The 18,108-nt window shown below is 37.1% G+C and overlaps 1 protein-coding gene across 6 annotated transcripts in view; it reads left to right on the top strand.

The window, feature by feature from the left end:
* The window catches only part of Mctp2 (multiple C2 and transmembrane domain containing 2), a 251,357-nt gene extending 239,006 nt beyond the window's left edge, over positions 1-12,351 (top strand). For 5 of the 6 annotated variants that reach the window (XM_087188343.1, XM_087188345.1, XM_004852710.4 and 2 more), the window contains 3 exons: positions 2,993-3,102; positions 8,750-8,847; positions 11,021-12,351. In XM_087188343.1, coding sequence (XP_087044469.1) covers positions 2,993-3,102; positions 8,750-8,847; positions 11,021-11,098 — 286 coding nt within the window. In that variant the 3' untranslated portion in view covers positions 11,099-12,351. Of the gene's footprint in view, positions 1-2,992; positions 3,103-8,749; positions 8,848-11,020 lie in introns of those variants that run through there. The other variant, XM_021264778.2, reaches the window with a different exon arrangement.
* The last annotated feature ends 5,757 nt before the right edge of the window (positions 12,352-18,108 follow it).

The raw sequence follows: 18,108 nt of genomic DNA, 5'->3' as shown, positions 1-18,108 counted from the left end.
GGAGATTTTCTGGGTATCTTTTTTGTTTCTACTTTCCAACTTAAATCCTTGTTATGTTCAGAAAATGTTGACTCAAAAATGGTCTTCTTTTGTGAATTTACCATAAGTGCTTGGAAGGTAGATAGTTAATTAGGTGCATTGTACTATATATGTAAGATTTGATTTACTGTGTTCATACTTTTTAAATTTGTACTAATTTTGTTTACCTTTTTCTGTCAGTTATTTAGAAACATGTTAAAACTTTCAGCTATGACTGTGAATGTCTATTTCTCCTGGAGATTTTGGTAGATTTTTATTTTTGAAGCTAACTTTTTTTTGCATGATAGTTTTCTTGAATTAATTTACTAATATAAAGTAACGTATATACTGCTAATAAAGTTTTGCCTATCTTGTTGATTAGTATTAGTATAGCTGCACTACTTCTCCTTTGTTAGTTTTTCCTGATATACCCTTTTCTATATTTTTCTTTCTCCTTATCTGCCTTTTCAGATATCTTTCTTATTTCTGACAATCATCATTTTCTATGTAGCATGTGGTCTATTCAAATTTAATATGCTTAGTAATAGATACATAATTAATTTTTAAGTCTTTTGTCCTTGCCGCTTCTTTCTTATTTTTATATTTTCCTCTGTTTTCTAGGGATTAAAACACTCTTTTGCTACTGTTGTCATCCTAGAGTTATATCATGATTTACATAATCTAATATGAGTTGTCTGTCTTCTCAGTTAATGCAGGAACCTTCTCAGTTTTTCATCTGTGTCCCATGTGACTTACCTTCCATCTCATGTCTCTAACTTCCATCTTTATGCACTTTCTGATGTGACACCTTCTAATATTTTTCTCTGGATGATCTTGCGCAATGTTAGTTCCTATGCTATTTAAAGTTGTCTAGTTCATTCATTGGATTTCTAACTTCAATTGTAGTCTTCATTTTTCAAACTTGTGCTTGCTTTGTTTTCAAATCTTGGACATTTCTGTCTTTTTCTTGGTCATATTTTTTACTTTTCACTCTATTTCATGACTTCTATGTATTAAACATTATTATTTAACCTATTGGATTAGATTTAAAAGTTGAAGTCTGACTTCAGGGTTTTCTGTCTGCTGGCTCTTCCTCGTAGTGCCAGGCATCCTTTGGTGGTTTGTGTTTGTAACTCAGAACTGATATTCCTTGAATTATTATGTAAGGACTACAAATACATCTGGGTTAATAGTACATATTCTTAGAGAGGATCATTGCCCGACTCACTTGGGCAATGGCCAACATGCAGTCCTTTTTCTTTCTTTCTTAAATATTTTACTTGAAGCTTTTCTCTTTACAGGGACCATAACCTCCAATGGTAAGTCGTCTGGCATTATCATGACAGGCATGGTCCATTTATATGTAGAATTTCCACTCTTCTGTTCTCCCCCTGCCCCATCCTTAGCCTGAATATAGAAATTTTATGCAATGATTTCCTATTAGACTTTTCTCTTGGAGAAATTTCGCACTTTTTCCTTTGTCCTTTATGCAGGTAACAGAAAAAAATCTCAAAATCCCGATATTAAGTAAGAGCTTTTGGAGTGACAATTGACTTCAGAGATTTGTTACCTCAGAGCAGAGTTTTTACAATTCATTTTCTTTTTATGTTAGCCTACTGATGACATGTTTCTTTCTTTAAAACAAGTTTTAAAGTTTACCTAGATCTACTTTTGATTTGTTTTTGTGGCACTGGATTAAACCCAGGGCCTTGTGCATGATAGTCAAGCAATCGACCAGTGAGCCACATTCACAACCCTTTGAAAAGTTTTATTTTGAAAGTCTAAGTTGTCTAGGCTGGCCTCAGCTTCCCGAGGATTTGGGATTGCAGGTGTGCAGCACTTGGCTTAGCATTTTAGTTTTTAAAGAAAGTGTAGTAGTATTGCTAGAAAGGGAATTATAATGTGTATTTATTTCAAAAATATAATTTCAGGCATGTTTGTTGCTTTTATTATCTTCCAAATGCTACCAGATATAATTTGCTTTCTTTTCATATTTATGACATCTTTATACAATAACAATGAAAAAAAAATGAGGGCAGCCAATACTTACTGAATAATGACGCTGTCCCACATATTGTTTTAAATGCTTTGTAATTATTAACTCATTGAAACCCCTCAGTATCTCAATAAGGTAGATATAATTGTTATTCCCATTCTAAAGATGGGAAGTGTAAAGCACAGAGAAGTTGAACACATTGCTTATGGTTGTGTTTAAGATTAATGAATATTTGGATATAATTCATTTTTAAATTGAAAGCCACTAGGTTAGTAGTCTTCCAAGGTGAGAAAAGGATGGTTTTAGTGGATTTGTATCCAGGATCTCTGACTAATTATGTTTCCGCTGTTAAAAAAATGTAAAAAGTACAGTGTTCAATATTTTAAACTTATTTTAGTTTTATTATATCTGACATATATTCTTTATAGAGACAATTAAAAATAATGATTATAACGTGCTACTTCTCAAAATTACCCAATGTCTCCCTCCACCAAAGAAAAGCAGAAAAAGAAATTCCTTTGTATTCATAGTATAAAGCAAAGGATCAACAGGCAAATCTGTCTCTGAGGATGAAGACCATTGAGAAGTACTCCAGTACACATGAATCCCCATTAGGACCTGGATTTCTAGTACATTCTATTGCACATGCCATATTCTAGTCTCCGTTTTCACACAAGTGAAAACAGGCAATGAATCCAACCACTCCCTTGTGACAGCATCGTGTTTTTCAAGTACTCAGTTTAGCAGGCTTTTCTCCTCAAGTTTTATGTAAGTAACACACAATGATATACGTATATTTACCACTGACAGTGTGATATTTCAATGCATAAATCCAACGTACATTCTCTCCAGGTGTTTAAAGAAACTTTTTAGTAGACATTCTTTATTAATACAACCATGAACCTGAAATACCCCAGCCATGACACTATGGCGGTGGCTGAGCCCCAGGGGAAATGACAGTTGTGTCTTTGTTCACAGCACCTTTAACTGGACAGTCCCTTTTCTTTCTGTGCTGGCCTGTTTGGTGCTGGCCATGGCTACCATCATTTTGTACGTGATTCCGCTGCGGTACATCATTTTAATCTGGGGTAAGTTTGACGTGGCCCTTTTGCTAGCCATCAATTCCAGGTAAGAACCAAGTACTCATTTTTAAAGTGTGACTGTAAACTTTCAACGTGCTCTTGTTGGCAATTAAACCTGAGATTAAGGATAGTATTTGGGGAACAGAAACTTCTAGGACCTCCCTGAACTGACCTGTGGCTTGAACGATCAGTGTGGATATTTATAGGGTTCTTGCTTAATTGTAATCAAATAAAAATGTGACTGTACATGAAATTTCTCTCTGGGCCTTCCCAGCTATAAATTCCCTTCAATAATACATGACTGTGGCCCTGTGATTTTCCAGAAACATTGAACTTCAAATGTTGAGCAAAACACCTGCATCTTGCCCTTTATAAAATCTAAAAGATCTGGCCACTACCAGGTTCCTCCTGACACTTCATCTTTCCTGCAGGAAAAAGTAACTTAATGACATTCTTTAATCCAGAAGCAGTGGGGTGGGGGAAAGACGGGCTGGGGTTCAGCCTGTGACTACCTACCCAAGGTTGGAGAGAGGAGGAAGCTGTTATTTACCAGAGGAAATGGGGTACCTGTATTAAGTTTAGCTATAAAAAAAGACAAACAAAAATGGCAAACTTGAAATAAATTTAATGACTTGATTTACTACTTAAGCTAGGAATTGGGCAAAATATAAGCAGCTTTGTGAATATTTGTGTCTGTTTCTGGGTGGGCTCTATACTGATATAAGGAGAGTGCACTGCAGAAATTTCATTGTTGGATACATGGGCAGTTTTTCTCCTAGAACTGCTAAATTCTCTCTCCACTATTGCTTTTAAGGCTCTTCAAAATGTTCGGGGAACTCATAAAGATGAGAGGTTTCGCTGAATATATATATAATGTGTAGTGGAGAGGCCCTAGATGCTTGATAAAATCTACAGTCTTTCTAGAATTATTAAGAGGAGCCACAAGGGTAGAACCCCTTTGATAAGGAAAGCCAAAGATGGGCACTCAGGAATGGAAAGAGCCATGATGAAATTAGAATGACTCATAAAAATACAAAACCTGGAAGGTTTTGAGAGTATAATTCATTCTCTGTGATATTTAGAAGATGAAAATCTTAAGAAAAAAACATATGCTAAACTCATCGAGGGTCTGATTTAATATTTGGTTAAAGTCTCCTCCTATCCGTGCTTAGAACTGTCGGTGTGGTTTATTTAGTTGGCAACAATGCTTGCACTTTAAGCCTTAGGAAAGAGTAAGGGCCTTTATAAGGGCATATTGATTGAGAAGGTGGATTTTTCAAAAGTATTTCCCTGAATCCTTTATATCTTGCATGTTTTCTGTATAGATTGGATAATCATTGCTTCCAACTGTTTCATAAATATTAGTTTCTAAATCCAATTACTATTCACATTTAGAATTTAGATCTTAAATTTGCTGTCTGCTCCTAACCAGATATGAATCAAAATCTTTTCTCTTATGTTTTGTTCATTTTTAAGTTCCTGTCAGTGGAATGTTGTGGTTAGCCATTAAACCCGGATGCACACTTGATTTGTTTCTTGAATCCTTCCCACCACAAGGAAGGCTAATACAGTTGTCTCTCAGTTTTCTCAGGAGACTGGGTCCAGGACACCCTGAGGTTGCGCAAGTCTCAGAAACAATGGCACAGTATTTGTACATTACCTATGCACAACTATCCCTGTATTTCAAATCATCCCAAGATTACTTACAATACTCTGATGCAGTGTTAGTAGCTGTTATACTGTAGTGTTTCATAAAAAATGACAAGAAAAAAGCCTATGTGTTCAATATTTTTTTCCAAATGTCTTCGTTTGGTAAACTCTGAGAATGTGGTACCCATAGATATAGATGCCCCACTGTACCATATTTCCTCCTTTGTTAATTTTGGAATGCAAAAGCTTTTTTGTTTACCCAAATCACTTTGAGTTCTGATCTTATCCTCTAAGATATGGGCAGCTTTCCAGAAACTGTTGGCATCTACTTACTGAAACATTTCTCTATTTTTCAGTTTATGGATGAAATTATTAAGCAGCATGGAGTTTATGCTTTCATGGGCAGAGAGTAACTCTTTACACTTTGGTTTTGCATTCTAGACAGGTGTTTATAGCTTATTGATGAGTTTACTGGAAATAATGTCCTCAACAGTCTTGACAAACAACATATGATCGATTGCTGCTTCTCATCATGCAAAACCTGCTGTTCAAGCCAGGGAAATATTCCACAACTCTTTCGTGACTTATACTTTTCAATAGGTCATTAGCTATTGTAGGTCTAGTCCATTCTTTTACATGTGTTTTATATGCTTTTATCCCCTGCAAAAACTTCCTCACATAAAAATGTAAATTTATATCTTCAACTTCTAGTGTTCCTTTTAACTTTAAATTTCAAAAGACTTTCTTACTCGATTACTCATTTTTCCTGAGTCCTACAAAGACAAACTTTTTTTCTAAAGAATTAAAAACACTCAACTATATATATTTCTATATTCTATACATACAATATTTTGTATAAGTGTTTTAAATGTTAAAATTATGTGATGTAAGCATAAGTGTCTTATTTTATAACGACTATGGGAAATATTGCTGGACTCACCCAATTAATTGTAAAGATTTGATGCGATACTTTGTTTCTTCCTATAATTCCTATACAGCTTCATAAAGATAAGAGATCTTTAATTAGCAGTTGAAAGCTATTCTATGACTGAGGCTTGAATTCAGTACCAGGAATCTGTGTAGATGAAATTTTGGGGGGACATCTGAAGTTTTTTTTCAGGGTGTATTATCTACTGGAATATAGTCACCTGTTTGATGTGAGCATTTCTTAAGATACGACCTCAAGGATATTTTCTGTTTCTGTTGTGAATTTCCTCATATCCTTTCTATTCTGTTCTTCATCATACAATTTCCCAGTTCTGGTCCCAGCCTCATTGCTTTTTACAAGTATATATGAATTTTCCAAGCAAATTAAATTGTTGAGTGTTTTGCAAGGAGGACTCAGGACTTATCTAAATTTGTATCTCCATTTGATAGCATTGTATGTCTCACATGGAAGGCACTCAAGGTTTGACACATGAACAAGGAAGTGTCTCTGCTCCAGCCCTGCCAGTGTTGCACCAGGAGTGCCTGTTTGTGACAAATACCTGAAAAATAGTGCTATTTTGTTTCAGGTGGTTATTCTCAAGTTAACAAATATGTAAAGCTGGCATGCAGTTTCCCATCTCTTCTTTCTCCAAGTGATTTTTTATTTTTTCTCATGGAAGGCTCATTCCACTCCACTGATCCAGTCAATCTGTGGCCTGGGACCATTTAATAATAGTGTCTTCATCAAATCCTATCCCTTGATTTAGCTCTCATTTCGTCACTCCCCTAGCCTAATGAAATTTATAGCAGATATATCCCTCTATCTGTGTTGTTTTAAGAGAAACATTTATGTCTAATGTTTTACTGGATAAAACCACAGCTTCCAATTTGGGCATGTGGGCATGATGCTACAAAGACTTTTTCATCCCCATTTCCTTTGTCTTTCTCAGTTACTGACCTCTACAGCAATGATGGTTGTAGGCCCCTACATGATTGTGGGATAACAGAACCCTTTTGCCTATATTATTAATGTGATTCTCCTATTAACCCTAGAAACTATATAGGGCAGATCTTTATTATTAAAATTTCATTGTAAGAAATCTAAGCCCTAGAAAGATGAACTGCTTTGCCTGAAATCACACAGGCAATACCTTATGAAGCTGGCACTGCAGCCCAGGTATCTCTGCACCATAACCTGTGTTACGTCGCCCCATTGCCTCTTAAAGATGACCAAGACATCTATGATCTTCTGTCGACCTTCGATCCCACAATAGAGAGTACAATGGGATTATTGAAATATTCAAGACTGAGATACCTTTAAAAATGAGGTATACTTTTGAAGCATGCGATCTTGAAAGCTTAGTAATTTTTAACTTTTTCAAACATAGTCTCAGTGCATTGTGGTCTACTTCTGCCTTTATTGGTGCATTTGAGCTACTGTGCAGGTTTATAATCTTCTCAGTGACTAAGAATGCAGTGTTTTGATCGGCTGTGATATTATCCCTGCCTTGCTGTTCATTGTAAAGGCTCCAGATGCGCACACTATATATAATTAACAATAGAAGATATATCTTTTCTCAATACATCTTTGTCTCCCTTCATCATTTTGCCTTGTCTGTTTTCTTTTGCCAAAAAGCCCATGCTACAATTAAATGTCTTTAGAATAACACAGTGAGTATTTTAGTTTAAAGGAATGCTGGGGGGAATTTTAGTTAGAGATATGAAGCTTGCTGTGGGGGTAGAGGGAAGAAAGGCAGAGTGCAGCTTTGACTTACTGCAAAGGAGATCATTTGCTGGGACCCTTCCTCAGCACAACCACCAAGCCCCCATTTACTCATGAACAATGGCTGGCTCCCATTTGCAAAGCAGATGTAAATCTGACCCCCCAAAGAAAGGACTGGAGGTTGGCATTGTGTCAGGTACAATGCCATGCAGGAAGTCCAGTCCTTAGATGAAAGCAAAGTAATATTTAACGAACAAAGAAAAACATCAAACCTTTTATGTGTTGGGGACTGTTGAACTTGGCTTCTGAGTAGGAACCGTTCAGAGCACCACTAAGCTGAGAATTCATTCAGCCTCATTGGGACCGACAGGTCTTCAGATAGGATCCTTGTTAAACAAGCTCCCTGTGGCAAAACTTCAGAAGGCCACCTACTCTTTCCACTTCTAAAACGCGATGTGAAAAAAAAAGTTGACATTTGGTGAAAAGACTACAGCTTATGAGCTCTGGATACAGGCGAAGTCACTCCAAGGAGGAGAGAAGACAAAAGGTTAGGGCGGTGCTCTCCTCTGAGCATGCCCCATGGGCAAGTACATCCTGGGCCAACCCAGGAACCCAACGCGCGGCCACCACAGGTGGATCTCTGCAGTGCATGGACCTCTTAAATGTTGAGTCCTATTCTAATTACCACTATCCCCATCTTAAATTAGTATGTACTCCCTTGCCCAGGCAAACCCACATGTCGGCGTTGTGGTCCATATATAATTTTCCAGTAATAACTTTTCACAGTTTCCTGCAGCATCAGAGCAAAATCAACATGTCAAGTTCTGTTTTGCAGGGAGAGCTGAGGATCCTGTGAAAATGAGTTGGAGGTGGGGGGAAAAGATCTGCCGTTTCTACCGACAGACCCCACCCCCACCCCCCACCCCCATCTCCCACAGCTACACTGGGTTGAAAGCCTCCAAGCAGGGACTTGTCTGGGCTAATGAAGGCCTTTTCCCATCTGGGACATTTGTTTTCATAGCAGAGGAGGCTGTTAATCAGTGTATTCCAAAAAAGTCAATGATCTCCCTAGTTTGAGCATGTGTTTCTGCTGCCCTGCTGCTGGGATTGTAATGGGATTTTCACAGCTGAGGAAGGCAGAGCCTCTTTTCCACAGTTCACCCTCCTTCCTTCAGGAAGAGGCATTTGTGAATGATTCCACATGACAGCAACATGTGCATGACTTGAAGTCAGTCTAGTAATTGTTTTCACACTAATTTTTACTTGCGAAAACTCCCCCTCCCCAAGTCAGGCAAGTTTTTAGATAGGTAGATAGATGGATATAAAGCCATCTCTGGTGTTTCTATTTTGCAGGCATAAATAAATTTACTAAGAAGCTCCGAAATCCCTATTCCATCGACAATAATGAGCTACTAGACTTCCTCTCCAGGGTACCATCGGATGTTCAAAAGGTAGGTAATGAATGGTCACCACCAACAAGGGCCCCAGCCTTGAGGTCTGGCCAGCCCCAGAGCTGGAGGAGCACAAGGCTGTGCTTGTGTGAATAATTGAGATAAGGAATCAGAAAATCCCTAGAGTGCCCTGGCTTGCAGGGAGGTGGCAAAAAGCTTTGTCACAAGCATGAGATGATTGGGGAAAATTATCCTGAAAAAGAGCTACTTAAGAATGATCTGGAACTCACACTGTGTGGCTCCAGTGTGCTACTGTTTGTCCCTTTTTGATTGCTTTCTTTCCTAAAGAGGATAAGATGGGCTCAGTGAGTAGAATTGCTTGAGATCCAAAGCTGAGGACTGATGCTTATTTTCCTCCTCTTCCAGATGGCAGACATTTTAGGGGAAGTGGGTGGGGAACAAGAGGATTATTCTTTTTATTCTTGTTTGCCCCATTATCTCCTGGGTCTCCCTTCTATTCCCTTTCCTCTAAAGACTTAGGGATGCTGAGGCCAAATCCCCCACTTACTCTAATGCACGTAGAGGAAGAGATGGCGTGAAATAATTTGAGATCAATCACAAGTATTATTCACAGGTAATGGTCACTTAGTCCAGCAGAGTCTTGTTTCTGTGGATACACAGAGATTAATGAAGCCAACAATAGCAGAGAGTCCCAAAGAATAGCCAAATTTGGGCCCCTGCAGATTAGGCTGCTATAAATCCAGAGGAAGGAGGGCAGGCAGTGATTTCTCTGATAAAGAACAGAGATTACTGAATAGGTAGATGGGGAGACTGGTATGAAATATCAAGATGATCAAAGGCATAATCCTTTATTACCTAAGAGACTCCCAAACCAAGTATCGATTTTCATCATTGGGCCACTGTAACATAATTGGTTCCCTGACATCTCTAGGCGAATTGCAAAGACATGGGACTCCACAGTCTTAGATTTCCTTTTCCCTTCATTCCAAGTTCTAGAGATTAAAATGAATTTTAGGATGCTGTTTTTCTTTAACCTTCATTTTATGATATAATTAACAATTAAAGTATATTCCATAAAGAGGAATTTACTCCTTGATATTTGCATTATGTAATTAAAATATAACCTGGCCTCTTTTTTGACTGAAGAATAGCAAGTACGCTGTCTTCTCTTCCCCTAGGGGACCTTCACAAAACACTAGAAGGAAAGAGTCTTTTCTTGCCTTTTCAATTATCTGCTTTTGCCAAAGTTCCCACTAACTTGAGATTGGGCATAATGTCCTTGGGGATATGGCACAAATGCTAAAAGTAGTGAGCACATGAGGTCTGTAATACAACAGCTTAAACGAAGGCCTTCCACTGCCAACCTATCAAAGCACATATAGCAAAGCAATATGTTTGCAGTGTACCATCACTTGGGTCGCAGAGTGAGTTCATGCCGTATCCTTGAAGAATAGAAATTTCCATCAACCCTCCCAAGGCCCATCTGTGCACAGTCCAGCCCCCAGCACTCAGAGTGGCCATCCAGTTGGAGTTGGCACGAATACAGAGAAATACAACAAAAGAGCATTTAAGGAAGATCTGCATTTTGCTAGCAAGATCCTCATTCCTGCCAAGGGTGCTTTCGAATAACACAATGATAGTGTACCACCAGGGACTCCCTGGCACTCACATTTATCACAGATGTTTTAGTCATTACATTGTAAATGAAATTAATGTTCAAGAAAAATCTATATAAGTCTGGGGCCCGGTATCACTGTCAGCATTTTTTTTTTCTCTTAGGGGAAAAAAAATCTCAGCCAATTGGAGACATTTATTTTGCCTAAGATTTTAGATATTTTTAAATGGATAATTCTCATTAAGTTGCTATATTACACACTAAGATAAAAATTCTCAAGAGGCACTTATTAAGCTTCCTTTTGGTGGAAAACTGCCTCATGCAAAACTAAGATCAACTGGCAGTACCGGGAGCAGGTAGAAACCTATGCATCTCATTAGAAAAATCTGCTTTTAATGTTTTGGTTTCAAGAAATGATGCATGACTTCTCAAATTCTTCCTGCAATTAATCCCTCCATGTTCCTGTGTTTAGAAAATGATTCATTACTTTTGAACCTTCCTTCTCTTGCCTCGGTTGGTCCTTGGGGAGCCATTAACACACTCTGTGGTGAGGTAGGGTTACCGAGCTGCCAGCATCACGTCTGTTTGTTTTCACAGGTGCAGTACTCAGAACTGAAACTCTGCAGCAGCCACAGCCCCCTTCGGAAGAAGCGCACCACTCTGGGTCCACACTGACTTTCAACGCCAGCTCCCTGTACTGTGTGGTTGACTAGACCAATGTCATAGCAGTGGCACCCATGGTGCCCTGAAATGCTGTGTGGAGCCCATTCTGTATTCTCCCCCACTTCTTCTTGTGCACAGATGCACAAACAACTGCACAAACATCCCCACACAGGTTTCCTCATCGCATTGACTGTCAGCCCAGCACAAAGAACCAGACCTGAGACTGTGAAAGACTCCCATCCATTCGCAAATAGGAAATGAACCAAGACTTCCATGGGATGTGGATGACTATCTTCCCTGAGAACCACCAGGAGGACACACGGATTCAAGAGTGACTTTCAACTTGTTTTCAAACCTCCTACAGATTCTAATTAAGATGCAGTCATTTCCGTTCTCCACCTCCATGCACACTCCTTTCAGATTATTGTCCTAGTAACTTTCTTCCAAATTAACAAGTCTTTGGTAGCTATGGTCTGTCCAGAGAACGTATATTCTAGAAAGACTCTTTAATGATTAGAAGAGTTAACCCAAATCTTTAGAAGTTTTTCAGCTGCGGTCACAAAGGAAATGTGAATTTTTAGTGATGTTTTGGTGCTGGGTGCAACCTATATCATGGTCCATTGCTGGCGATGGATATCCCAAGGGATCCCTCTTTGAAAGAATGGTAGCTTCACAAAAAAAATTAGTTGCTTTAAAATACTGTTTCTGCTGACTTCATTCTTTATTTCCAAAATGTCAGGACATATATTCAGAGAACAGGTTGGGAGAAGAATGGATTCATTCTGCATAGTTAAAAGTAGAAGAAACTAATAAGTGGGGCTACTTGCCTAACTATCATAATCATTTCATTTGCCCAAATATTTTGAGCAGAAAATTAAAATATAAATTTGGATAACCAAAGTACTTTATTATCTCCAGGCCCCAAATTATCTATATACAATAAAAAACTATTTTAGGACCAAATTCTTAGAGAAATACCACACACCTGTACACCCAATTCCACAATACTCTCCCATCATGTAAAAATTTTGATTTGTGCCTATATAAAATATATGCAAATATCCTTCTGTTCAAATATTTAAGCATTACAGACTGAATTTCATTGACACATACTTTGTATGTGCAGTTTTATATATGTATATGTATTATAAAAAATTAAGGTAAAAATGATCTAATAGTTACTATGTTTTTTTTTGTCTCTGGGTTGTAATTTAATTATCTTCAAACAAAATGTTTCTGAAAAATGCCAAAGATTCTAAACCTTATCGTCTTGTGTCTGTTTTTCTTCATATTGTATCTTCTTGGGTTTCTTTCTGGCTGAACCAGATTTCTGCATGATTTGATTTACTTCAAGTTAATGAAGCTGGCTGGAAAAGAGCTTTGCAGAAATTATAAAAGCTCCAGTAAATCTCATAGTTGTATATACAATAGATACCCAAGAACCTCTTTTGTTAAACTAGTTATTCAGTCTTCTGTGTAAACAATGCCTCATTGTCTTGCTCCTATCATCCAGTTTATCATAGTCTGTCATTTTGTAACGACCTAAGGCAGACATTTTTAAGCAGACATGTGAGATCTGATCAGTCATTTGAATGAAAACTTCAGGAGCAAAATAACCCCTTATTTATTTAAAAGTGGAAGCGATACTTTATTGTTGTTCTTTTGCTGTAGAATTACAAAATGAAATAATTTTCCCTACAGAAGACATCATTAGACTTCTTTCCTCTGTAGCCTGACTGGAATTCACAGCATTGAGTTCAGGACACAAACACCAGCTGGAATGCTAGAGCAAGGCCAGTTCGGCCTTTAATAAACTGTATATGGAAAACACTTGTTAATTCATTAAATAAACACTGCATGTTAAAAATTAATGTTAGTTTTAAGTGAAATGTTAAGATTGTGCAAGTATAACAGGCACCCCCCATCCTCAGGAGAAACTGTCTAAAGACCCCAGGTGACACCTGAAACCTTGGATAGCACCAAATCTTGTAATTTAAAGCCTTTTCCACCTTAACTCAGCAAGTATGGTGGCCCTAACTTTTGCAGTTTGAGGTGCAACAGCAAAACTAGCATGGATTTTTCATTCTTCCAAAATTTCATGTATTGAAGAACCATTCTTAACCCAGATTTTAGCTATTAGATTTTTTTTTTTCTTATTAGGGACATTTACTTTTCAATTAAAGATCACACTTTGACTTCTCTTTGGCATATTTGAATTCCCATTACTGCACTTTTTCTTTGGGGTCAGTACTGAGAAAAAATGAGGCTTACTTGTAGACAAACACAGCATTACTGTGACAGGTGTTGTGATAACTGAGATGGCTTCTACAGGACTTATGGGCAGGCCACGTATACAGCTCGGAAACGCTGAACAACAGGAAGACTCACAGCCTGTGCAACATGGGGCTCAACGGCACAAGATTTTGTCATTATATTTAGAATGGTGTGAAACTTAAAACCTGTGGATTTTTTTTCTTTTTTTCTTCCTGGCATTTTCCATGTAATAATTTCAAACCTTGACTCACTGAGGCTAATTGAAACCCACAAAAAGTAAAACTACAGATAAGTAGGGGCAAGGAGAGGATTAGCATTATTGGAAACTTCTGCAAGGTTCTAGAATGCTTTAGATAAAATTTGTGGGTTAGATTTATAGTAAGACAATTAAAAATAACCAAGAATGTCAAAGTATTGCCAAGTTTTCTTTGTTCTCATCTCAAACTTCATATGCCCATTTCTAGCCATGTCCCCCTGTCTTAGAGGTATCTACACCACCACAGCAGAGAAACTGTATGTCACTTCTATTTCTGTCTACAGGAATTTTACTCCCATATTATGTTCTTCAAACTTCCTATTTTCATTAGCATGGGTGTCTTCTGGACTAGGAGCTTCCCAAGCATCCTATTTTTATTCCTTGTGGTTTCCCTCCTCACCTTTCAACCATCTAGTAAACTCACTGTTGCTATGTTTCTATGTTTCTTCCCTTATCTACTTCAGTCCAGATGACTACTCCCAAGGTGAGCCTTCATGATCTCTTACCAGTCATGGCAGTGGTGCTAATTACATCATGCCAGATTAATCCTCATTCTGATAATCCTTGTCACTTGGAATGTGTTTTCTCTAAGTTTCTACCTAAATAGATTCTGCTGTCCCTGAAAACTTCTAGAAGTCTCTGGTTGAGATTTCACCTTCTCTTTGATCTGCTCACATCTTATATATCTGTCTTGGTCTATTTCCAGTTGCTATCACTGAATACTACAGAATTGTAACTTTATAAAGAAATTTATTATTTATTTATCTCATGGTTATGGAAGTCCAAAAGCCCAGTGTTGACTTGTGCTCTGGAGAAGGCCTTTTTGCTGCAGCTTAACATTGCAGAGGCCCTCCTGTCAGAACGAGCAAGCATGCCAACCCAGACCTCTCTCCTCTTTCCTTTTCCTCTTCCTATTCCTTTTTTCTCCTCCTCTTCCTCTCCCCCTTCTTCCTTTTCCTCCTCTTCCTCAAACCCTTATTGCCCTCAGGAGGTACATCATCATAACCTCATGTAATCCTAATTACCATTTAAAGTTCACTCCCAAATCCTATTAATTTATTACTTCAAGGATTAAGTTTCTAACAAATGGTTCCTGAATGATACATTAACCCACAGAAAAGTCTTTCTGGCATTTTCCATATTCTGCCATAACTCACAGTTAGCAGAGTCCTTCATTCCCCTTCTTCCCTATGTGATATCTTATCTTAGCTGTCACAGATACTCAGGAATCACATGTAACAGACTAATTCATAGAAAAGTTTTCTTTCTGTGCCTTTTCTGTGCTATTAGGAAGAAGGCTGAGCCAGTAGATTAGTGTGGTCTGACCTGGATGGTAATTTCTTGTATTAAGTAGAAAGCTGATTTTATGTGATATTTCTTATAATCTCAGGCTATGTCAATTACCAAATTTTAAACTAAGCAATCCCTTATATTTGGAGAAGTTCTTTCCTACGAGTCAAAGGAAAAGATATTTATGTGTAGGTGATAAAACAAATTTTTAATTCTGTTTTGTTACCTTGTAACATCACTTAACAAGTATATTGAACACTGATGATGTCCCTGAGTATAATAGCTTGCCTCACATTGGTGTAGACCAACATGAAACAGATAACTTTCAAGCAATGGCACGACATAATCAGATTTAAGTTTCAAGAAAAAACTCATTCTAGCTGCAGTGGGGGAGATTACCAATTAGTGCTTCTAATAAATTAATGTTATCTTGGTGTTTAAATAATGGTAAAGAAAAGTGTCTCCAAGTCTAGAAAGATGGCATAACCTTTCACCTCTTAGAAGCTGTTCTGGGAGGAAGTGGTGGAGCAATTTTTAAAAGTATTGAATTTGAGGCCTCTAAATGGGAATGTTACAGAGGAACCAACCTATGAATAAGGCATTCAAAAAAATACAGTGTATTTGTGGAGATACATTTAAATGACAACACTGAGAAGTGAAGGCACACACTTTAAGAAGTTGAACTTTGAACTCACCAAAGTCATATGCGTAAAGATGAGCTGGTTAAGAATAAGAACAACAACAACAAATAGTAAATGGGAAGAAGCAAACAAAAAAACCAGGATGTACATGTTGTCTTAGAATTCAATGATGAACCTTGTTTCAAGAATACAGGTGTGCCCAACACACCAAATTCAAGTGAGACACATAAGTTGAGGATAGAGTATAACCTTTAGTTAATGGCATGGTTTTGGGGACTCTGACAACCAATCATTTCATTAGTGACAGGAATGTTAACCAGATTTTGCTGAATGTAGAAAAAGGGAGCCTTTATATGGAGGTAACTCTTGGAAAGTCCTCCAGTGAAGAAGGGAGGGAGAAGGCAGTGGTTCGGAATGAAAGAAGGAGTACGAGAAGACTCTGGTTTGTCAAAAGTCACACGTTTCAGGAAGTCAGTGTCCTCATTATCTTCAAGGAATTCTTCATGGGTTTGAGATGACGTTAACCACATTCATTACATAAAACTGTGCACTGTCCAAGCTCACTTTAATGTAATAATCTTATGGCAACTGAATAAGATAAATTATCTTCTGAAAATATGTTAAGAAGTCAATTGATAATTGAATAAAAGCTGAAATTCCAAAAGTGACTTCTAAAGGAATTGCTCAAAGCATGTTACCTCTCTGAATAAAGGCTGGTGGTTCATTCTTGGCATCTTAATGTAACGACTTGTATGGTGATAATGGATATTCCAGGAGATAAAAAAGTTAATGTTTTATAGCAATCAAATTCTAGCTACTCTCTAACTGCTTTAACTAATAACTACCCAATAATAATAATCAAAATCATTGGAATTCCTCCAAATCTTAAGGGAGAAAAATAGTTTTATGCAAATTCTCCTAGAAACTAGCAGAAATGAGAATATTTTCCTGTACAGATTGTGAGGCCAATACAGTGCAGAGTTCAAAACCCAACCTAATAAAAAGGAATAGCAAATTATATACCGAAATGTCTTATCAATATAGATTTACAATTATGGAAGGTATACAAGAGTAAACTAAAAACAATCATAGAATTATATGGATTCATGAAATTCAATACTTAATGTGTCAATGAAATGAATGTAATCAAAATGTAAAAAATGATAATTTTTTACAGGAATTGATCAGATGATTCTATTATTTAGAATGCAAAAGTCCAGTAATAACCAAAGCAGTATTGTTGAAATAACCATTAGCAGATATAAGGTATATTATAAAGCCACTGTAACCAAGACAGTTTGACACTGGCATAAGAATGGACAAAAAGATCAAAGACATAAATCAAAGACATTGAATACAGAACAAGTAGCAGAACTCATACATATCTTCTAACCTGTAACCTGATTTATGTCAAAGGTAACATAGTTGCAGCATGTAGGTAAAAGATTACTTTGTAAAATTGTGCTGGGTTATTTTAATATTCACATGGATCAAATAAATATCGATTGCCTCCTTATAATTCAGACAAATACCAATTCAATATAAGCAGCAGATCCAAAAGTGAAAGACAAAGATTTCAAAAGGAGACAGGAAAATATCTTTATACCTATGTGATAAGCAAAGATTTCATAAACTGGAAGCAATATGTTAATCATAAAGGAAAATACATAATGCATTGGAGAAAATTAAAATTAATCTTTTAATCAAAAACATCACTAAGAGTAAAAACATAAGCCACAAAATAGAAGATACAATTTCCTAAACATAACACTTAAGACTCATATCTGGAATACAGAAATAACTTCTACAATCAAAAGCCAAATAAACCAGGTGAAATTTTTGCCAAAAAAAACCCCCTTGAATTTGCAGTTCAGAAAAGAGCATATCCAAGTGGCCAGAAAACATGAAAAGTGGCTTGATATAATTAGCCACCAGGTAAATACAAAGTGAAACCAGAAAATATACAAGTACCTATACCCAGAATGGCTAAAATGAACAAGTCCATATTAAGTATTGTTAAGGGTGTGAGAAAACAAATGCTCATGCATTGCTGGTACATGGGAATATAAACTGGTACAGACACTTTGGGAACATATTTGGCAGTATCTATTAAAACTGACCAAATAGATGTCTTATGACCTTTCCCCCACATTAGATATTTTAAACAACAAATATGTTCCTATGTTCAATAAACGACATGTCGAAGAATATTCATAGCAGTACTTGCGTTATTCCCAAACTGGAAAGTCTATTTCCATTAACATCTGAATTGATATGAAAATTGTGATTATAGAATAGAAAACCATACAGAAATGAAAGACTAATATTTCATGTAAAACACAGAGAAATTACAAGAAGAAGGCTCAGCAAAAGAACTTCAAATAGATGCAATGTATAATTTCATTTCCACAAAGTTCAAAGACAGGTAATACACAATCTGCGGTGTAAGAAATCAGGACATTAGAAATTAAGAGGGTGTAGAAACTAAATCATGTCCTCAAGTGTAACACTAATATCCTGTGTTTTGGTGGGGGGTGGTGGTCTGGATTCCAATTACATGA

Source organism: Heterocephalus glaber, unplaced genomic scaffold (assembly GCF_053883595.1).
Source record: "Heterocephalus glaber isolate CG9 unplaced genomic scaffold, H.glaber_assembly_v1.0 deba00001531, whole genome shotgun sequence".
In the NCBI taxonomy this organism is placed as follows: Eukaryota; Metazoa; Chordata; class Mammalia; order Rodentia; family Bathyergidae; genus Heterocephalus; species Heterocephalus glaber.
This window is presented reverse-complemented; position numbering and strand designations above follow the sequence as displayed.